This window comes from Lepisma saccharinum, chromosome 12 (genome assembly GCF_977018435.1).
Source record: "Lepisma saccharinum chromosome 12, izLepSacc3.1, whole genome shotgun sequence".
NCBI classification, from domain to species: domain Eukaryota; kingdom Metazoa; phylum Arthropoda; class Insecta; order Zygentoma; family Lepismatidae; genus Lepisma; species Lepisma saccharinum.
In genome coordinates, this window is record NC_139240.1 from 20,084,103 (window position 1) to 20,107,670 (window position 23,568).

At 38.3% G+C, this 23,568-nt stretch overlaps 2 protein-coding genes across 5 annotated transcripts in view; one reads left to right on the top strand and one right to left on the bottom strand.

Annotated features, from left to right (window-relative positions):
• LOC145996592 (uncharacterized) overlaps window positions 1–16,790 on the top strand; it is a 95,076-nt gene extending 78,286 nt beyond the window's left edge. For all 4 annotated transcript variants that reach the window (XM_083133140.1, XM_083133142.1, XM_083133144.1 and 1 more), the window contains 2 exons: window positions 5,709–5,900; window positions 15,609–16,790. In XM_083133140.1, the coding sequence (XP_082989266.1) occupies window positions 5,709–5,870 (162 nt within the window). In that variant the 3' untranslated portion in view covers window positions 5,871–5,900; window positions 15,609–16,790. The remainder of the gene's footprint in view (window positions 1–5,708; window positions 5,901–15,608) is intronic.
• Window positions 16,791–23,027: 6,237 nt separating this feature from the next.
• Window positions 23,028–23,568, bottom strand: part of LOC145996593 (tRNA pseudouridine(38/39) synthase-like) — a 123,908-nt gene continuing 123,367 nt past the window's right edge. Inside the window, exon 8 of the mRNA XM_083133145.1 lies at window positions 23,028–23,204. Within this exon, the coding sequence (XP_082989271.1) occupies window positions 23,092–23,204 (113 nt within the window). The 3' untranslated portion in view covers window positions 23,028–23,091. The remainder of the gene's footprint in view (window positions 23,205–23,568) is intronic.

Below are 23,568 nucleotides of genomic sequence, written 5' to 3' on the forward strand. Positions count from 1 at the left end.
CCACAGTGTATGTGCACCAACAGAGTCCCCACAAGGCAGCATATGCGCGTATGTGTGTGTGTGTGTGTGTGTGTACACACATATGAAGAACCAGACATACACGGACAGACGAAGAGGTGGACTTTGTACCCCCCCAAATCAGAAACGTTCCTGCGCCACTGTTCTAGGCCATAGTATCCCTCCTCACAGACTTGCCAGCAACTGCATTTGGGAGACACAACCAACATGTTGCACTTTACGGCACCATCTATCTTATCACGAATGGAACAAAATGTGTTGGACAAAACCTACGTATTTTCGGATGTCAAATTCGAATCTGCAAAAAAAAAAAAAAAAAACAGGGGTTCCCTTTGAACATTTCAGGGTTGCCCCCTGCCCCATCCCCCCTTCCCTAGGAGTGGCAGGGTGGGTTCATTGTAGTGTAGGTGATTTGCCTCCACAATACTATTATACGTACTTTCAAATGGAACATTTTTCATTCGATGCATATTTCTCGTGATATTTCGGTTTGTCAAGTTACATGAGACACCCTATATACAGGGTGTTTCGTAAGTTCGTTTACAATGCTTGGGAGGTGATTGTACATGTGAAAATAAGGTGGAAAGTTCATGTAACGAAATTCCGGAAACGGCTTTGTTGCCGAGTTATTGACGTTTGAAAACGTGGGAAAATGATTTTCCGAAGTAAATAATGGCAAAACGGGTGGAGAGAAGTCGTCGGTGTTGGGCGGTCCACTAAGAAATTTGGTACGCTCTTGTCAAAAAATCACGCGGCAATGTTGTGTGCAATGTCGGCACAAGGGATTCCCCAAAGGAAGCGAACAAAGATGTTGATGGGAGTGGGGTGGGTGTGCGTTCTGCGTGAGCTGGTATCGACGAAAATTGGCATGTGTTGAATGGCACCAAAAAACAAAGAAAATTTCCTGAGCGAAGGGCACCATGACGTAAAAACAAAAAAAATGAACTGTCATAGGTTGCATACCCTGAAGGGGAGATGGGTATCCGTGTGATCTGACGTTATGTACCACATTTCCCCCTAGGGGCGCCAACAGTGTAGGTTTCCTCATGAAGGAGCGCATGTGTCTGTGCTATTCGTGCTTGAGGTGCTGTGCCAGCAGCAGGTTGTTGAACATTCACGGTTTAATGGAAAGATGTGAGGTTCTTGGACAGTAGTGTTGGGCAACATTTGACCTATCAGTGTTACGTGTTAATTCTTAGCCACAGCCTATCGTGTTCTGTGAAGTGTACTAGTATTAACTGCAATAAACACTTGTAGCCTGGTGTAAGGGATGGCTGCATACACGTCCCAAGAGCTGGCGGACATGTATCTGATTGGGGAGGCTGGAGGTAATAGCCGTGCTGCAAGGCGTCTGTATGGGGCACATTTTCCAAATAGGGTGTTACCATCGCACACCTTATTTCAAACTGTAGACACTCGACTTCGGGAAACAGGATCAGTGTTGCCACCTCGTAGAGAAGTTGGACGACCGCGAAGTGTGCAAACACGACGGTTTGTGGAAGATGTGCTAACTGCAGTGATGGATCATCCAGGCACCAGTACGCGTGCACTAGCCCACGAACGAAACACCTCCCATGTGAATGTGTGGCGAGTCCTGCAGAAGAGGGGATGCACCCGTACAAATTGAAGAATGTGCAAGACCTTTTACCTCGGCACTTTGGCCCACGTGAGGACTTTTACCAATGGTTTGTTCATCAAATTGAAAATATCCCCAATTTTCAGAATACGTTACTGTACTATGGACTGATGAGGCTATCTTCACGAAAACTGGTGTGTTCAATAGTAAAAACAGTCATGCGTGGGAATATGAAAATCCACATGCACTGCTAGTGGCACATCATCAGCACAGATTTGCAGTGAATGTGTGGTGCGGGATATTGCATGACCATTTGATTGGACCGTACATTCTCCCTGTTCGCCTATGTGGACCCACTTAACAAACATTTCTCAGTGAGATTTTGCCTGAACTACTAGAGGATGTGCCCTTGGCACTGAGACAAAGACTGTGGTTTCAACATGACTGTGCACCCCCACATTTCGATCGGAATGTGCGCAATTTCCTCAATACCGTATTCCACAACCAGTGCATTGGCAGGGGAGGGCCTGTGCCATGGCCACCTCGATCACCTGATATTACGCCCCTGGATTTCTTCCTCTGGGGAGAGATGAAACGCCTCGTTTACGAAACACCTGTCGTGTCAGCCGAGGACCTTGTTGTCCATATCAATGTAGCTGCAGCATCGATAGCAGAAATGCCGGGGTTGTTGGGTCGCACTAGACAATTCTTGATTCGCCGTTGTCGCCTCTTTTTGGAAGTACATGGTGGACACTTTGAAAACCGTCTGTGATGAGGTCCCCTTCATATCTCCATTAAGCATACTGTGTGCCCTTCAGAGTATGCAACTTATGACAGTTCATTGTTTTCGTTTTTACGTCATGGTGCCCTTCGCTCAGGAAATTTTCTTTGTTTTTTGGTGCCATTCAACACATGCCAATTTTCGTCGATACCAGCTCACGCAGAACGCACACCCACCCCACTCCCGTCAACATCTTCGTTTGCCTCCTTTGGGGAATCCCTTGCGCCGACATTGCACAACATTGCTGCGTTTTTTTTTGACAAGAGCGTACCCAATTTCTTAGTGGACCGCCCAACACCGATGACTTCTCTCCACCCGTTTTGCCATTATTCGCTTCGGAAAATCATTTTCCCATGTTTTCAAACGTCAATAACTCGGCAACAAAGCCGTTTCCGGAATTTCATTACATGAACTTTCCACCTTATTTTCACTCGTACAATCACCTCCCAAGCATTGTAAACGAACTTACGAAACACCCTGTGTATATATAATGTTATACACACACACACACACCCATGTATGTGTTTGTGTATAAACATGTATGTATGTATAGAGGAGCATCTGAAATGCCGTTTTCAACAGCAAACATGGGTTTCCTGTTTTATGATGGAAAATTCGCATAAATAGTTTTTATTTAGGTTATATATTTATTTAAAATTTTATGGTTATTTTAAAGATATGTTTTTAAAACCTGTTGTACATGTTTGTTTGTTTTCATTTTCATCTCCATCTTGGCTCGAAAGTTTGTCAAAGTTTATTTTAGGTCCAGTGTATGTTCAGATAGGCTAATCAGGACAGGTAAAAAGGTAAAGTGTTCCCCTGTGCATAGCACCACGCCATGAAGGCGTATAGGGGGTGTGGGGGTAACGCCCCACACTTTCTTGATCCGGTCGTGAGTGGGGGTGATGTGATCAGCATCACGCCCCTGACCGCCTTTACCCCCCAGGGTTTCCCCCAGGTACCCATGTTATTCGACGCTGGGTAGGCGCCGATCTAAGTTTAAACTGGAATTGGAACCAGTCCATGTGCCTCTTTCCAGGATCGATCTAAAGACCACTTGAGGGGCAAGGAGACTCTTTATCTTGTCTCAAGTGATGAAATATATAGTCTAAGCAATGTATACATTATGTCTCACAATGTATAGAGGTCATTAAAGCAAACTTTTTTAATAACCTTTTTTCTGCTTGATGCCTCATTTCTATCCTGTGAAGCCTTGAAATGCAGCATTTTATCCAGAATATATGAAATCACACAGCACAGGCTTACAACTGTAACTGACTGGTTAACTTCGCAATTACGATAAACAAAATGTATGACTTATCTGTCAATAATCAGGTAGATATCCACTTTATATAACCAAGAGGAAACCAAAACTTGTATCAGCAGCATCAAATCTAAAGTTAAGAAAAAAATCGGTGAGCTCCCTCAGAAAAACAGGAAATTAGCTGCTGAATACTAAGAATGACATATGCCAATGAGACTAATTCAATCTGCCATTTCATTCTATTGTGTTTCATTATTCCAAGTTGGCTGTGTAGATTTATATAAATAACTGCAAATAATTTATTTGTTAAAATTACTTGGCATTTTCAGTGCCTTATTTATGTGCAAAATTAGGAAAATATGAATTCTGCTTATAATGAAGGAATATGAAAAGTTTTAATTTACTGTTTCGGAAGTAGTAAAAATCCACAATTACATCTTTTGTGACAATTGCATCGAAGAGATTAAAAAAAAAGGAAGACAATTTTGACCAAGAGTGACTTGAAAAATGAATTTTTGTTATTAAATAGTTAGTTATTTCTTATGGATTTATGGAAATTAGATAACAAAATTTCATTGTGTGTCTACCATCCTTGGTGTCTGTGATGAGTCAGTCACATTTGATTTTATCCATTATTGGTAGGAGCAGAAACCGGCAAAGACTAACAACTTTCTGCCATCAAGGAATTACATTAAAATGCAAGAATAGACAGTCACTTATTTTACCATGTTTCACCGTAATTGTGTAGAAGAATGTCGAATGACCATATGCTTAAATTGTCAGAATTATATCAAGGTATATTTAGTTGTTCAGTTTTGAATGTTGAGAGAATACTTACATTTACATGACTTGGATAACATAATTTACAGTATGTTAACATTTTGCCCTGATTTCTTACTCTTTTTCTGTTAAAAATGAGCTCAGAACAAGCTTCTTCATTTAATCATTCCAATGTAAAATTTATTTCCTGAAACTTCTTGTTCAAAAATTTTAATTTTTTAAACTTTACCATGTAGTTTCGTTAAAATGTAACTAATATTTTATTGTGGAAGAACATGTCTGGAAATTCCACTTGAAAAATTTAAAAATGAAGCTCAGTGCTACTCTTCTGAAGCATATTACTTCTTTACTTCTTTAGAGCTGTGTACCCCCTACGCAGAGAAGCTGAATATATTTTCCTAAAACCAAACTTTATCATAATCAACCATTTTACACTCATTTTAAACTCATTGCCCTTAGGAAAATTTTCCTCACAGTGGTTTTAATTATGTTCAAAAGTAAGATCAAGTGAACTAACGGGTAACACAATGTATAGTACATAAGGGGGCTAAATTCAATTGGTTTACTATTTGGATTGATAAATAATACCCACTGAGGCAATTGATACACATATTGCAATGGATTTTTTTGTACAAGAAACAATGGATAAGAGACAGCTATGTGTATCTATGACCTCAGTGGATATTCATCCAAAATCTAAGTAGTTTAATTGTACAAAACGTTGAGATCTTGAAGGAAAATAAATTGATAAAGAATGATAATTTGTTTTTGTTTTTAATTTTATGCATTGCAGATGATTATTGAGGTTAATTATGACATATTCACATGAAAAAGTGTGTTTTTCAAAATTACAAGGTTACTGGCAACATTAATTGTATCAAATGTGTCCTACATCTTGTTGTTATGTTTTTCAGATTAAAGAAAAAGTGTCTAAATTTTTAATACAAAAATTATCTGGTGTAGGTAACAGACCCCCATACCTGTCTCTTATCCATGTTTTCTATGCTTTGTACAAAAACTTTTTTACACCTTCGTAACTTTTACCCATACTGAACGTTCATGTAGAGAATCATTTTTTCGTTTAATGTTAAAAAAATATCCGTATAGGCAAAGCCAATACTCAGTACAAGGTCTATATCGCTTCTTATACAAAAGTGTTGCATACCTTCAAAGTCTCGGTTGTGAGATTTTTTGGACACCCTGTATAAGTGACATATTCACGGATTTGCATATAAATTCTTTAGTTGGTTTGCATGCATCCTTATTGTGACACGTTGTTGTCGTTAAAGGTCCAGCCTACCCCAAAAGCTCCAGCAGAAACCTCAGACGAGAGCAGCCTGGCTGGCGCACTGGCTCGAGCCCTGGCAGACAGGTCACGGGCAATCCACTCCGACAGCTCTAGTTCTGATGGAGAGGACTCTGAGGATGAAGATGACGAATGGGAAGACTGACCCCGAGCTTCATCGGCTCGCAGAATGAAGGTGAGTGTGTTCGTTTCTCTTTTCTCTGTCATGAGTTTGTCTGTCGAAAGTTCATTTTTAAAGGTTGAATCACAAGAGGCTAGATTTCATGGTGGATTTGCCAATTGGGCTTGGACTATTGATCTGCTAGTTTTCTCCTCACGCAGTACTCATCATCATACTTGGTGACAAATGTTTGTTCCCACAAGGCATTGCACAGAGCAGACAAGATAAAAAGATGGACAAGCCACTTGAGGAAGAATGTCATAGGAAAATAGCTAATGCTGCTACTTTCCTTACAATTGCCAAAATTAAAGCTTTAGAATGGACAGTAAAAAACTTATTTCGTCACATGCCAGCAACATACTTGTTAAAAAGCAACACAAAACGCACATACAGCATGGTAAAAAATGCTCTTAAGAGTTTGTCCACGCTTTCAATTCCATTGATTGGTGTGTTTTTCTGAAAGAAAAATAGAACGGGATATTAAAGAAGGTGTACACATGATTAAAAACACAAATAATCTCAATGACAATTTACATGGAAATCTTTATTTAGCATGGTATAACAGAGTCAAACTTACAAACCCATTTTCCTCAGCCATCAATCTCAACAAATAAGAACTTACCAACACTGCAGGACTGCAACAACATCTTCCGGCTTGCACAGCGAGTGGTGCCTGCTGAAACTCAACGGTGTCCCCTTTGCCATCTCTGCCGGCCCTAATGATGATTCCGAGATGGAATTGAAAGCTTGGACAAACTCTTAAAGTATTTTTTTATCGTGCTGTTTGTGCGTTTCGTGTTGTTTTTAGCAAGTTAATCTTTAGCTGCCTGACAGTCGAAATTTTGACCGCCACATGTATACCCCTTAACACTGAATGGTCGATATTTTGACCAGCAGCACGTGGCAGCAATTGACGTGTAATTTCTACAAAAGTATACATACACTATAATTCAGTTCTGTCTTTTTTTATCTTTAGTATGCATATAAAGATATACTCGAATTACAAAACGATATATCCATTGTTACTACTATTTTCAAATGAAGTTCGGTATGCCCTGTGCCCCGTTAAATAGACTGAAGTGAATGAAAGAAATGTAATATATATCGGTGGTACATTCCTACAACCGTGCAGAGTTTCGTTGAAATCAGACTCATAACTTCTTGAGTAAAAAAATAATAATATATAAAGCGGCAGTGTTGTCAGATTCAGGACAATGTCTGGAATTTCACTTCCAGATTTGGCCCTTTGGACACTGGATGGACCAAATTTGGAGGGAAGCATGACAAAAGACAACTCTCTGAGCATATGTCATGCATGTATCGCAACTTTGAAAAAAAAACTGAAATTACAGGCTTTGGAAATTTTGCACAATTACGGAAAATTTCGAACTTCTCGCCTTTGCCTCCGCTTCCCCCTAGACCCTTAATTGTCGGATGTTACTTAAAATGTTGCTTTTTACTCATTCTTACATTTAGAATTTAAATTGTTCAAAAAGATGCACTGGTTGAGCAGTTACAGCCCTTTATCTTCAATTTATCCCATAGTAACAAAAGGGAAACAAAGGACTTTTTTCAAACATCGCTTGTTAATAATAGTAAAAATGGATGTATTGTTTTGAAATTAGAGTATGTCATACCTTTATATGTATGCTAAAGATCAAAAATATTGTGTGTAGTTTTCAAGAAATAGCATGTTAATTGCTGTCGCACCCTGCTGGTCGAAATTTTGACCAGTCATTCGATAAAGGTTAAAGTACGATCCGAACCATTGTGTGCCTCCACTGGATATCTAACCTGTCATCCCTTGATTACAAGGCGGCGACAAATTAAAGGGTTAAGAAAAAGGAGAAAAGTATTGGCTAGAAATTGGCTCAAAACAAAATATAGTAATTAAGGTGTACTCGACATGCTTTTTAATAAACTGCAGGATTATTTTTTTTTTGTTTCTTTTGTTTTCTTCAACTAAATATGTCAAAACATTTAATACACAATAAAGATTTTCATTATTGCCTAATCACATCTGTTGTGTACAAATCTCATTGCTATTGATAAGTTCCTAAATATTAATAAACACGATTGCACCTCTTTTCTGTTACTCTTTTTTATCGAGCAGCGAACAAAAAAATTGCAGAAATAACACAGAAACTTCAGACAAAAACCTATTTTCCTTGCCAAACTCATAGATTCTCTTCATGTGACCAAACATTTGCTCTAATTGGTTGTTACCACAGCATCTAGCAGAGAAGGAAGTTGCAATTAGAACACGGTCTAGTCGCTAAAACCTGTTTTGCAGCCAGCCATGCAGGCATCATTTCCAGCTACCACCAGTTCAGTACCAACTAAAGCCTGAATCACACGGAACTGGATTTCCAGTAGGAATGCTCTAGTTCAGTGGTTTCCAACTTCAAAAGGTCCGAGGGCCAAAATTATATCCAGCAGTTGATAGACGGGCCGCATTTTTTTTTGGGGGGGGCTTACAAATTACAAAAATTGTAAGTACTGAACTGAAAATGTAGTACTTTCGCATGACCTAAATTTCTAAAATGAGGCAATAAAACAATGGAATTACAAATCAAAATTGTATAATTACAATTTATTTCACAAAAACCCAATACTTATTGATGAACTGAAAGAAATTAAAGACACACCATACACATAATACTTCATAGTAGGGACACTAATTTATGGTAAATAAAAACTGAGGAGAGCGGTAAATAAAATGTTAGATCAGCGGTATATACCAGCGATGGAAAAAAAAGAATTGGCACACACTTTTTCATCATGAGAGGAAACAACATACAAAAGAGCTATAAATTGATAAACTATTTCTTCATTTTTATATACTTTACACATACACAAGTACTTAGCTGCCCAACCAAAAAGAAAACATCAAGAAAAAATCACTTCATTTCTAAAATGCATATTCGGGGGAAGAAAGGAATGCAGCTTGACATGGAGCGAAGTTTTCGAACTGAGATTATGTGCATAGGCAATCCCAATTTACAGCGTCTTCCTGATGTGATGGAAGTTAAAAAACGTTCTTCAGCTGCAAGTGGTAGGAAACTTTAGACAAACGTTTCGTTACAAATCTACAGTTTGCGCGCACAACCTCGATTGCCGGTTTTTGGGTGTTTTCTACTTAATTTGATGATATTTCACGGTTATTCCACGAAAAAGCGTTCATTTCGTGGAAAAGCACACATTTCGCATTACTTCGCGAATAAAACTCATGCATATTTCATCATTGGGGGTGTAGTTACGTGCAGAATGTTCAAAATTGCATATTTTTTTCACATTTCGCGATTTCGCGCATCGCGAAAATTCAATGTCCCTACTTCATAGTAAGTGTTCAATGTAAGAATTGAGCCCGATCTGCATGTTTTATTAAAGTTGTATGTGAATTTCTGTATTTGAAAGTCTCAGAAGGTGAAGGAGTGAAGAATCTGCCAGTCTGCTTCTGTAGCGGTTCTTGATGAACTTCATTGAAGAAAAAACACTTTCACACGTGTATGTGCTGCCGAACATTGATGTCATTCTTTGCCCAAAACTACGAAGGTTTGGAAAGCGTTCCTTTATAAGGTATTTGAAAAAATTTGGCCCCTTTTCTTGCCTAGTTTGAAGGAACACATCGCCTTGCAAATCACGCAATTTAGGTTCAAGAGAAGCTATTTTCATTTTCAATCTTACGTTTTTTGGAGATATTGCTCATTTCGATATTTGCACAAACTTTAACAGTCACAGCACAATCCGAGTTGGAACACTGGAAATCTCTTCGTACTTCGTGCGTAGTGAAACAGATCTCTATAGCGCCGCAGTTTGTTTCTAAACACAAAGAGTGAAGCCTTCACGGAAGCGGGCGAGTTCATCCCACATAGCGAAGGGGTGGAATGCATGGTGTGAAGAGAAAGTTATGTCACTTTAGATTCTTCTGATGATCATTATTGACTGCAAAATCAATTCTACCTGTGATATGGTCTTTCTTCACAGAGCTTCCGTTCCTTCAGTAAAAATATAACGTATTTTAATAAAAATAAATAAAATTAACGTATTTTGCAAACTGGCTTCGCGGGCAGCAGAAAAAGGCAACGGGGGCCGCATGCGGCCCGCGGGCCGCCAGTTGGAAACCCCTGCTCTAGTTGATGCTGGAGTGGCTAGCCATTTGCTAGTTTTCGCCTCACATGATACTTGTTACACCGTACTTGTCGATAGTCTTTGGTTCCCATAATGGCGGCCAAGTGAGATGTAAACAACGTATCACTTCACACTTTTAAAAAATGAAGAACTTTAAAAAGATCTAAGATCAATTACTTACGTGTGTGAGTACGATTTGTAGATCAAAACAACGTTTCAGTTTCAGAGGTCAAAACTGCCTCCTTCTTCAGGTTAATGCGCATTCTTAGGCACCATACATGGTGTCACGTTAAGAAGGTGTTATTTGAGGATACAGGTTAAAGGTTATGGTAAAAAACACTTATTGAAGAACCCACATTGTAGCTATAAAAAGCGCTTCTCCCAAGCACTGGCCCGGTGGTTTCTAACAGCCGCTTCGGACGTTTCTTTTATGAGGTTTTAGATTGTGATATGCGCAGTTTTAGATTTGTGTGTGGACATTTTATAGCTACAATGCGGGTTCTTTAATAAGTGTTTTTTACCATAACCTTTAACCTGTATCCTCAAATAACACCTTCTTAACGTGACACCATGTATGGTGCCTAAGAATGCGCATTAACCTGAAGAAGGAGGCAGTTTTGACCTCTGAAACTGAAACGTTGTTTTGATCTACAAATCGTACTCACACACGTAAGTAATTGATCTTAGATCTTTTTAAAGTTCTTCATTATTTAGCTGTGGTTAATACGCACATCACAATATGTTACACTTTTAAAATAAGATAACTATTCAACCAAGAGAAATATCGCTTCGCATGGTTTTAGGTAGAGAAGAATGGCGCTGATAAAATACATACTTTACAATGTTTACTGTACATGTATAGAATAATGTTTTAGCATTTTCAATTGTAAACACTGTGCACTCACCATAGATGGTGTAACTCGACGTACCTTCCGTGCTGTATGTATTATAGATTGTAATTGGAACAGCCAACTGAAATGTAAAGTACTATCATCTGTTATAAGATTTTTGGAAGCATTTATGCTAGCAAAAATGTTAATGGAAATGCTTTCGTCTAAAGCCGGCTTAAAGGTGGACGAGCAATTTGAAGAATGGTGTAGGCTTTGTGCTTTTATTAAAAAAGGAAACGTATGAACTAGAGATTGGCTCGAGAAAAAAATATGGTAATCAATGCGTACCGAAAAAGCTTTTTAACTCGGTTTGCAATATTCATACATGGGATTCGCAGGATTTATTCACAAAAAAAGGGGAAAAAAAGTCAAACACTTGTAATAATAAGGATTTTCATTTTCAGCCAATCATATTTGTCACGTACACATCTCATCGCTTTGCATAAATACCTAAATATTAATGAACTGAACACGAATGCACTGCACATCATCTCTTTATAGTTTATCCGTTTCTCGATAAAAAAAGTAAACAGCCAACACTCTGAAACCACAGACAAAAAACTCTGCCTTGCAAACTCACAGATTATCTTCACATGGCCAAACTTTGTTCTGATTGGCTGTTCCACAGAATCCAGTCGAGGAAAGCTAGTAGCAATTAGAACATGTCCTATTCCTCAAAAGCAGGCAGCCATGATTTCTACCTAGAAAGTCAGTTCAGTGCCAACTAGGGCATTCCTACTAGAAATGCAGTTCAGTGTGATAGGGGCTTTAGGTTTTCTAGTAGAAAGCTCAGTTCCATGTGATTCGGCCTTAAGTCAATTTTATGCACAGATATGTTAACTGGGACTCACATACTGTTTAAAGTGGAATTCCAAGTAATCAAGTATGACTTGGATAAGATTGAAATCTAGGTTCTCATGATTACAGGGCAAAATTGTTTAGTGGACCTTAGGATAACTACCACTTCGGTATCTAATTTAATAACTACTAACTAAACTGCATAGCGCAACAGCCCTCTTAAGAGCCATGGCCTCCCAGAGTCCCATCGCTGCCGTTTTCTGGCTTTTGTGACTAGACAAATTTATTTATTTATTCCAAGTTTCAGATACATCACTTTTAAGGCTATTTTACACTGAAAACTCGAACAAATAACAAGAACAAGTCAAGATGGTTTTAGGTGAAAGCAAGAAAGGTTAAATATAAACATAAGACATAAACAAGGAAACAAACAAAGATTTACATATTCATTTTTAGGGAAGATCAGAAAATACTTTCAGGGGCAAAAATGTCTATGTTTGTGGGTAGTTTATTATAGAACTGGGGCAACCTGTGGAATAGAGCGTGCTGTATAAGGGAAAACCTAGCGGTAGAGTTGCGGAACAATTCAGTGTTTCGGGTTGATCGAGAGGGAACTCGGAAGTTGAATTCTGTAAGTAGACATTCAGATCTTAGCTTTCCATTGATGATTTTATAGAAAAATTTCATTTCGGCCATATCACATCGGGTCTGCAGTAACTGGATGTTCAAAGTAGTCAGGATGTCAGGTTTCTGAAGATGCCGCAAAGAAGGAATTATGTGACGAACAATGGCGGTAAAGAAGCTGAGGACGGAATGCATGCTAGAAAGATTTGTATTGGAAGCCATGGCCCATACTGGAGAACAGTATTCGAGAATCGGAGAAATGAATGACTTGAAAAATAGCTAAGAGAAGTTAAAGTAAAAAAAAAGTAAAGTAAAGTGTTCCCCTGTGCATAGCACCACGCCATGAAGGCGTATAGGGGGTGTGGGGGTAACGCCCCACACTTTCTTGATCCGGTCGTGAGTGGGGGTGATGTGATCAGCATCACGCCCCTGACCGCCTTTACCCCCCAGGGTTTCCCCCAGGTACCCATGTTATTCGACGCTGGGTGGGCGCCGGGGCCGCTTCCACCGTTAGAAAAGTTCCCGGATTTGAACCGGCCGGGGATCGAACCCGGGACCTTGAGCATGGTAGTCAGACGCGTTACCGACTGAGCCACCGCGGCCTCTAGCTAAGAGAAGTTGGAGTATCAATTTCAGTGAATCTGTAGAAGATTGCACTTTTAGTTGTAGCTTAAGTGTGGAATTTTCTGATCATGTTGCTACTGGAAAATGTAGGATTTTTAGCAGAATTCCGTTCAACAAAATTAACAGAAATCAAACACCAGCATTTGCCTAATCTGATTCCATTGTTGAATGTGAGCAAGTTTTTGGGTATAGAACATTAGAATGCAAATTTTTTCTTTACCTTTTCTTGTGAGAAATTAATAGTGATTACATATTTAGTACTTGTGACAAAAGTTCAAACATCAAGAGATTGTGTAATGCATTGCATAACTACAATTTGGTTTATAAAATTCTGCATGGGGAATTGCAGTGTAATTACCTGTGTAATTTGTATGCATTGCATAACTACAATTTGGTTTATAAAATTCTGCATGGGGAATTGCGGTGTAATTACCATTAATATTTATGCATTAAAAGTCTGTAATGGAAATCAAAGCAGAGTACATTCTGATGCTTGTGGGCTCAAACTGTTTCATTATTGCACAAGTGATGTTTTGTGTTTCCACTAGGGATGTCTACAAAATCTGGGTATCTGGATTTCAAATTATCCAATATCCGTTTCAGATGCAACTGAATATCAAAATTCGGGTATCCAGATAATTTGGATATCCATGCAATCCGAATAACTGGATGGTACATATTTTATTAAGGATTTGTAGAAAATCTGTACAGTGGCATGACAAATAAAAGAATATGTGGATAGCCCGTAATAAATGATAAAGCTGTCCGGATAATGCACACATTAATCCAGATATCCAGTCAATTCTGATAATCTGGATAAAATTAAATCCAGATTTGGCTATTCCTAGTTTCCATATTGCGATTTGATTTTTTTTCCCCCCTGGTTAATTTTTAATTTCCCAATTCAACTCACAGTGTGGAAACGCAAAACATCACCTGTGCAATGTTAAAACCACATTTACTTTTACTGTGATGTTTAATTATATTTCTTCTTTCATCTAATTCATGCAGTTTTTGTTCAGTCATTGCAATGATTAGCCTGAGGCAAATAAAAAATCTGCAAACTAAAAAATATATAACATACACCCTGGGACAGAGGTAGACAAATGGTCACCATGGTGCCTGAATTTTCAAATCCAGTTCTTAATTATTATTTTTTTTTAATAATTTGAATTATGGAAATTTCCTTTACCTTTTCGTAAATAACAAGTACAGTATATATTTTTTAATGTGTGTATGTTTTCTGTATCACGTGTATCATTAAATCAGAATAACAAACATGCCATTATACATTTTTGCACTGTTGATATCTGAAATTTAAAATCTGCAGAGATATGGTAGAGACGGCCATATATTAGAATGTACTGCATGATTATTCATGCTGTTACAAGTTGAGTCTACTTTAGGAAGGCTACACCTGGGGAAGAATCAATTAGTCCAATATTGCATTAATTAATAAAATAGATGTTTTAAGGTCACATTTCAAAATATGTAGCTTTATCTCAGTTGGATTCATGGCTTTCTTAGAGCATTTGGTGCATTCCATCCTACTCCATGTAAATACCAAAATAAATTAATCTGAAAATTATTCGTTAAGGATTAAATGTGTGTGAATGCATATAATTTATATACAGGGTAATTCAAAATGAATGGTACGACTTTACACAGTTATTATGACGTTTCCATTTATGATAGAAAATCAGACAAAGCATCAACATGGGGAAAACTGTGGAAGTTTTACTCACATGACTCACATTACAAAGATTCAACATGGGAACCACGTGTAATGCGGTAAACGTCCAAACGGTAAGCAAGTACATGCTGTGCACGAGACAGTCATTGTACATGATTTCAGAGACACTAACAATTCGCAGTTGTAACTTTGGCAAATCTCTCAAAAGGGTGAAACATGTGCATTACTATCAAAACGCATGTGGAAATGTCTTTGCACCCTTGCGAGTGAATCAGTTCTCGATAGCTCCAACACACAATACACCTTCTACTGGTCACTAGCCATTTTGCAACACTGGCGATCGTGGTGGAAGAGCAGCAAAGCAGCATTAGCCGACTGAGTGAGAAGAAAACTTCCAGAGTTTTTCATTATATTGAGGCCTTGTTTGATTCTGTATCATAAATAGCAACGTCATAATCACTGTAAAGTTGTACCATTCATTTTGAATTACCCTGTATATCACCAATAAAATTATTATAAGCTCTGGCCTATATGCTTCACAAATGAAGTCAAATTTTGCTACATTTTTAAAGCGTCGCACACCAACACATTTTCGTTAATGCTTTTCATGCATTGAATCTATACCATCATATTCACATTTTCTTCATTTGTTGGGAGAGACGACAAAGTACTTCATTATTCTATGAAATCCGTTCAGTATATTTTAATCCATCTTGTGTCTAGAACCTTACATTTTGTGCGTGAAATGTCACAGAGAGGGAGAGAGAGGTGGCTCGTGAGAAAATTGAGCTGGCGCCTGAATTATTTTTAGTTTTGTCTACCCCTGCCCTGGGAGGTGGGGGGGGGGGGTGAGTGACAAGACAGATTGATGAAGCTATTAATTTTTATATTGGTTTATTTTTATGTTACTGGAAGTAGTATTAGTGCGTAGAAATAATCACCTCTTTAAAATGTCTGTTGCAGAAGTGAGCTGGCCAGCTGGACTAAAAGGCGCATTACTTTAAGGTCACCCGACATGCAACAATACAAAATAAGCTGTGTGTGCATTGCATCTATCTTCTGTTTTTATGCACACCTCGTTAAATAAGGATCTTACCAACTGAAAAACTAGGCGAGGTTAATACGAAGCATGAATGAACAGCATACTCTCTCGATAAAGATCTGTTGCTGTTTTACGATTGAAGGGTAGGGAAGTGCCTTACGCTGCCGGGTGATCTTTCTTCTTGTGGTATGCATTTGTATATTAATGTATCAGTATAAAACAATATGTATACATACTGTCTTTAGTATCAGTTACTAACGCAACAGGTGGAAAGAAGCGGCTTTCTAGGAAAAATCTCACCAATTCAGAACACTTCAATGTTGCTTCATGGAGTAATAAAACCATCATACTGTCAAGAAACCCAAAAGAAGAATTATCAAAAACACTGTGTACTTGGCGGGATTTGTTCAGATACCTGCAATGGGAAACTTAAATAAATACAGAGCAAATGGTACTAACTTTTTCCGTGAAACTGTTTTTTTTTTTTTTTCATAGTTCTACCACTGAAATTAATAAAACTATGAAGGAAAAAAACAGTTTTGCAGAAAAAGTTAGTACCATTTGCTCTGTATTTATCTACTACCGCGTCTCTCATTTCCCAAATATGAACTTGAAACTTTTTAAGAAATTAACATTTTTAAAGTGTAAAAATCTGTAGAGGTGATTTTCAACTGCTTTCATATGGTATTGTGTCAATAGTGAATCCATAGTAGAATTGTAAAAATAATAATACAACATATTTTCATTTAGTGTTAAAAAATCCCATCTACAGTACATTGCAGTGAAAAAATTCAAGATGAAATACAGAAGTGTCGTCGTAACATAAATCAGTTGTGGATTGTGCAATTTATAGTGTGATAAAGAAATCTCTATACAACACGTATTCATTCAAAATTCATAGGAAGGTGAATAAAGGCATGAATAAAACTAAGTTTAAGGCAAAAAATTCAATCTAATGTAAGTGCTGTGAAATTTGCAAGTATAAGTGTGGCAGAAAAAGAAAGGTAATATTCTGTGAAGTGTTTTGAAGTAAGTAGTTTTCTTTACTGCTGATGTTGGTGTTATGTACAATATATGTAAAAATATATGTAGTTAAGAAACTTTTCTAAGCCCTATTTTCAAACATTTCTTGATAATACATTAACCTTCCCCAGGGTGTAAGGGGTGTACTTCCACGTAGTACACCCAAATGTCAACCTCACTTCCACGTCAGTACACCCTGGACTGCAGACTAACGAGGCTCTGGCGACTGGCACTATGGCCAGTATAATTTTGTGTGTGTTGTCCTGTTTTTTGTCCTTGTGTGTGCTGGGTGCCCATTTACAGCCTCAGCTTTTAACAGAAGTCAGAACATTTTAAGATTTTTAGTTATGCAACGTTCGAGTTGTTATTTGTAATGATAAGGGGCTGGCCCCCGCATAATGTGACGGGAGCAAAATAGCCTTAGTGCTGACGCTCCCAAAATTTTAACTTCAAATCAAATCAAATTAACCTTCCCCTTATTCTCTGGTCTGACTCCAATCACATCCTGTTGAGTCATGAAAATTGATTGCTAAGAGTTCTAAACCTGGCCCTCCTAACCTATACTGTTTCTGGAATTGGTGGAGCAAGCCCATGCGTAATGGAAGAGAAGAGGAGAAAGCAAGTTGGCAGAGCAAAGCAGTGCATGCTGCTGGTAGCTGCATTCACTTCCAATCTCGCGAGTTCATTGGTCGAGCCCTCTTGAGTCACCACTTGCGCAGAGACTTGTTTTTGTTTGCTCACTCCAGAGCCTCCTAGGGTGGCAGAGCATGCATTATTAGAACTAAGCAGAATTGTAATTGCAATAAATGCATGTATGCTTAGGTTAGAAAGGGCTTTTAGCAATCTACGAGGTTTATTTTTTAATTAGGGGCAATTTTGCGCTCACGTTGGCAACACTGCATGCTTGGCGTTTTGTTAGTTACCAACATGCCTTGCACGTAAACGGATGCCATTTGCATGTTGTGAAACACTTGGTGTGGTTGGCAATGGGAGTGATGCAGGTGATTGAAAATCCTGCCGAGTGTGAGATACGATCAGTTTTTGACCGCGAAAAATGTGAAAGTGGCAGACATTTATTGCCAGTCCCTCTACACCCCCAAAACAAAACAACAATCCAAGGAATTGCACCACACATCATCCCCCACAAAGGTGAAGTTCAAGCAAGTGACCTACACCAAGAAACTCATGCTCACCATCTTCTGGGACAGATTCGGGATGCTTCTGATCGAGTTTCTGCCGAATGGACAAAAGTTAATGCAACCGTTTATTGCAACACTCGAGCAATACAGAATAAACGACGAGGAATGCCATCTTCCGGTATCATGTTGCTGCATGACAATGCACGGCCACACAGTCGCTCATTGACTCATTTGACTGGGAGCAAATGGACCACCCTCCGTTAAGTCCGGATCTCACCCCTAGCGATTATCACCTATTCCCCCACTTGAAGACTTTCCTCGCTGGGAAGCGATTCAACAGCACCAATGAAGCCAAACAGACCGTGACAGATTGGCTGTCTGACTTGGCAGCAGATTTCTTTGGTGAGGGTCTACAAAAGCTCATCTGCCACTACGGTAAGTGTCTCAACAACTATGGGAACTACGTTGAGAAGTAGCTGAATGTGCATATGAGCAGCCACAGAGGTAATTACATTTCTTCCTTTGCATGTTTTAGTTTTATTTCAAAACGGCCCCTAATTAAAAAATAAACCTCGTATTTTCCTGAGTGGTTACCCCAGGCTGTCTCTGTAGGGGTCCGTCAGTAGGAACACAATGTTCCTATTTGTTAAAACACTAAAATCACACACTAACAGCATGATAAAAAACACTTCGGAGTTCTTCCAAGCTTTCAACTCCTTCATGGAGTCATCTTCAGGGCTGGTCGAGGACAGACGGAGTAGACAACAAATATGTTGCCGGCACGTGACGTAAGAAGTTTTCTACAATCATACAATGTTCCTAATACATCGCGAAAATTTGTTGCTAAAACATGCTAACACAGGGTGTCCCAAAAGTCATGCAATTAGGCCTTTGAATATACAGGGTGTCCGAAAAGTCCCACAATATAGGCAAAATCACAATATTTGCTCAATGTGCTCTCCGTTGAGTTCCACATGTTTGTAGGCGGAATCGCAAATTGTTGAGCGCACGGGGGACATTATCTGGGTCAATGGCTTCGCATACATCCTCGATTCTTGTGTGAAGATGAGCCATATCGTACATCTTCACGCTGTACACCAGGGATTTAACATACCCCCAGAAAACATAGTCCAGCAGATTCAAATCCAGCGAGAGTGGGGCCCATTCAGCAGCTCCAAAGAACGACAAAATTAATTTTATCACAATTTTACCATTTTGCCTATGGTGCAGGATTTTTCAGACACCCTGTAAGTAACCCTTGTACAAAAAGCGATAGATATGAAACTTAAATGAAGTTAATCCCTAGTGTATGTGGATTCTTTAAACATGAAACAACAAAATCATGCTTACATGGGATGTGCACTATAAGCTGCAAAAAAAGTGGTTAATCAATATTCCCAATCAATTAATCAATCACTGCTTATTTTCTTGTACACCAAATGGCAACAGAAATAGGTAAATTGTCCATCGCCATTTTCAGTTGGTCTGTTTTCTACATTGGGTTGGTCATTAACACGTTAGCTGCCACACGAGTTTAAGCCCGGGGCCTCGTGAAGCGTACTTAACTCGCATGTCTACTTACCTTGGGAACCGCGTGGTGCACTGATAATTCTCGCTACTGTGCTATAGCATACATGTTACATCAAGAGTGGCCCCGGGGACAAAATTTTGCAGATAGTTCGTGAAAATGTTATTTAGTGATTGTGCTATTGTTACAATTATTACAAACAATATAAAAAGCGTGGATTTTTAGATGTACATTAACTTATTTTATATTTATTTTTGCCTTTAAATTTCACTTAAATCTGAGAAGTAAACAAAAAAAAACATTTTCATTCATGAAGAGTTAAGTTTTTCAGTGTGCATGTTTTGCCTTGAATTATTACTCGCCACCTGCTCGAACGATATAGAGACAATAATATACTGCAGCCATGATGTAAATAACAAAAGATTCAATGCTCAGAAAATTAAACAACAACAATACTAAGAAAAAACACCAAATATGCTGAGAGTCTATAATTCACGTGGCATGCAGGGTAATAATTGATTCTAGCACCGCATGAGTTTCATATGACTCGCACACATAAAATAATTAAAAATAAATTTTTAACTAAGCATCAAGAAACATATTGCTTTCAACATTTTTATTATAATAATATATTGTAATAAAACATCATGGCCTGAGGGATTTTTTTTTATTGTATTGTGGCAGTCAACATCTTAATGTAAATAAAAACCAACAGGATAATATCTGCATCACATCAACAGAATCCCACATTTTAAAACAATACAGGATGTAGAATAGGAAAGAATGAAAATAGTTATGGCCAATTTCCCTATTCAGAGTATCTACCAAAACAACATCCAAAATTCATGACTTTCCTTTTTTTTCATTTTTCTTAACCTTTATTTATACAACCAGTACTTCGGTAAAGTTGGACATTAGCAATTAAAAAAGTATTTATTCAATAAATAACACTACCAAAAGGCCAATTAAGATAAAAACTGAAGCTGTATTTAACAAGAGAATTAGACTTGCTTTATCTATTAATGCATCTGGACTCAGCCAGTATAATCTTATGTGGGGGTTGTGTTGGTCGTCCCTATATATTTGTGATTGTCCATTCATCCTTATCTTCGCAATTAGTTAAAGGGGCAGAAAAGTGAAAAAAAAACTAAATCAATCAACCAGGCATTGTGAAGGGAAAAATTCTTGACCACAAGTATAATTTCTTGACCTACAACTTGATTTCTTGACTTTCATGAATTTGTACCTTGATATTATTTTTGCCATTGGCTGGACAATAGGGTGTATCGAAAAAAAAACTTTTTTTTCGAAATTTTAATGTGGCTAGTGCGGAAAAGTGGCCATTTGTGACCAAAAACACGTCTGATTTTTTTCAGATTTTTTGGAGGTCCTTTAGGTGGCACGCATCGACCTTGAAGTTTTGATAGTGATTTGGTTATGCAACACGCACAACAATTTCACAAAAATGTCATTTGGCTATTTCATGTGTTTTTATCTGCATTATGGTCATTTATTGTTTTGTTTATGGCAAATATGTTATATTCGTACCTTAGGGGTGGTTTCCTATGCTGTTTACGTATGCTTTTCGTCAAAAATTGTCAATTTGAGGCTAAAAACTCCATTTTTTCTATTGATGGTTTCCAATTGGTTTCGACTGTTTTATTCGGAAGTTTTCCGATATAAAAGACTAAATAAAATATTTTGGCTTTCTAATCGCTAACAGTTCCTCAATTACTGCCCAGCGCTTCACTTATTTTCATAGCTTATTATGCTTTGAAAATAACCCAGAGCTGAACACTAGGAGGTGGCTGGACTGCGAGCTCCACCCACCCAAATTATGTTGGCAAACATAATTTTACTAAGGGGCAGGCCAAGATTTTCTTCTAGTTTTCTCCTTGAACTTTATAGTCACTTTTTGTTCGAAATGTCGGCATATGTTCTCTAGATTCCAAATTCGCTTTGATGTAGCCATCACGTGCGCTGGCGCCGAAAACGGAAGAAGCAGCCTTTGTGATAATTTTCACAAGTCGCTCCACTCCTTGTGTGTGGCAGGGGAAGTCTTGAATTTCTGCTATTTTTTGTTTTTAATGAAGTCATCTACTTCTTCATTTGTAATATTATTGGTCAATGGAGGCTCGTGGAGGGAGCATGAAGCCAAATCAACCATGTCATAGTATTGGTCTGTATTAAAATTGATGGTTGGTAAAACAAAAGGGCGAATTCTTTTGCCTTTTTTCAATCCTCTTGCTTTCTTAATTCTTTGCCAACCAAGACTTCTTATTTCTGGGTTTTGGTCGGTTATTAAAGCCAGCAGGAGATTTTCAGGATGGGCAAAGAATGTGTTTTGTTGAATCGGGACAAGTGGATCAAATTCGAGAGGTGTCGGGCTCCGTCAGTTAATGATGGTTCCTTCTTGATCCTAAACCACACCGGTGCGTACACCTTCATTATGTAGACACCTCTGGAATTTGATCCACTTGTCCCGATTTCTCCCACACCACTTGACAGATCAGATTAATAGGGTCATTCAACAAAATGCATTCTTCGCCCATCCTGAAAATCTCCTGCTGGCTTTAATAACCGACCAAAACCCAGAAATAAGAAGTCTTGGTTGGCAAAGAATTAAGAAAGCAAGAGGATTGAAAAAAGGCAAAAGAATTCGCCCTTTTGTTTTACCAACCATCAATTTTAATACAGACCAATACTATGACATGGTTGATTTGGCTTCATGCTCCCTCCACGAACATCCGTTGACCAATAATATTACAAATGAAGAAGTAGATGACTACATTAAAAACAAGAAATAGCGGAAATTCAGGACTTCCCCTGCCACACACAAGGAGTGGAGCGACTTGTGAAAATTATCAAAGAGGCTGCTTCTTCCGCTTTCGGCGCCAGCGCACGTGATGGCTACATCAAAGCGAAATTTGAATCTAGAGAACATATGCCGACATTTCGAACAAAAAGTGACTATAAAGTTCAAGGAGAAAACTAGAAGAAAATCTTGGCCTGCCCATTAGTAAAATTATGTTTGCCAACATAATTTGGGTGGGTGGAGCTCGCAGTCCAGCCACCTCCTAGTGTTCAGCTCTGGGTTATTTTCAAAGCATAATAAGCTATGAAAATAAGCGAAGCGCTGGACAGTAATTGAGGAACTGTTAGCAATTAGAAAGCCAAAATATTTTATTTAGTCTTTTATATCGGAAAACTTTCGAATAAAACACAGTCGAAACCAATTGGAAACCATCAATAGAAAAAATGGAGTTTTTAGCCTCAAATTGACAATTTTTGACGAAAAGCATACGTAAACAGCATAGGAAACCACCCCTAAGGCAGGAATGTAACATATTTGCCATAAACAAAACAATAAATGACCATAATGCAGAAAAAACACATGAAAAAGCCAAATAATGACCTTTTTGTGAAATTATTGTGCGTGTTGCATAACCAAATCACTATCAAAACTTCAAGGTCGATGCACGCCACCTAAACGACCTCCAAAAAATCTGAACAAAAAATCAGACGTGTTTTTGGTCACAAATGGCCACTTTTCCGCACTAGCCACCTTAACATTTCGAAAAAAAGTTTTTTTTCGATACACCCTACTGTACAATGACAAGCCTTGGAATAGAAACAAGAGGTATTAATAATTAAAAGAACATGTATTTTCACCACTTGATTGTATTTTCAGTATATTCACAAAAAAAGAGATTTTCACCCTTCACTTATCGAAGTCTTCCTCTCGTCACCAGATTCTTCATCAGGAACTTCAACTTGCATTAGTCTCTGCTTCTTTACAAAATGTTCAATGCGATTCTGTAGGCTTTCTGAAAATATCAAACAAAACATTCGTTATGACATAAACCTTTGTAATAAAGCACATATACAGTGCCTTTCATGGCAGTGTTTTCCGTAAAGCGGCGGCTAATACGCCAGGCAGTGGGAGGGTGTCTGCTGGCATTTAGACCCACAGCTTTACGCACTGGACACGTGAGTGCTTCAGTATCAGATAGCTGGTGTCCAGTTTGCACGTGTTAAAGATGTAAACAAGTGTTTTAGATTGTTTTTTATTTTATGTATTACTGGTGCTTTTCTGCAGTATAATCATGCCACGCTATACATACAATTTAAAACAAGGTATTTTTATTTTTGTGACACACATGTCATTACGAATTCTTGTAGGAAAGTCAG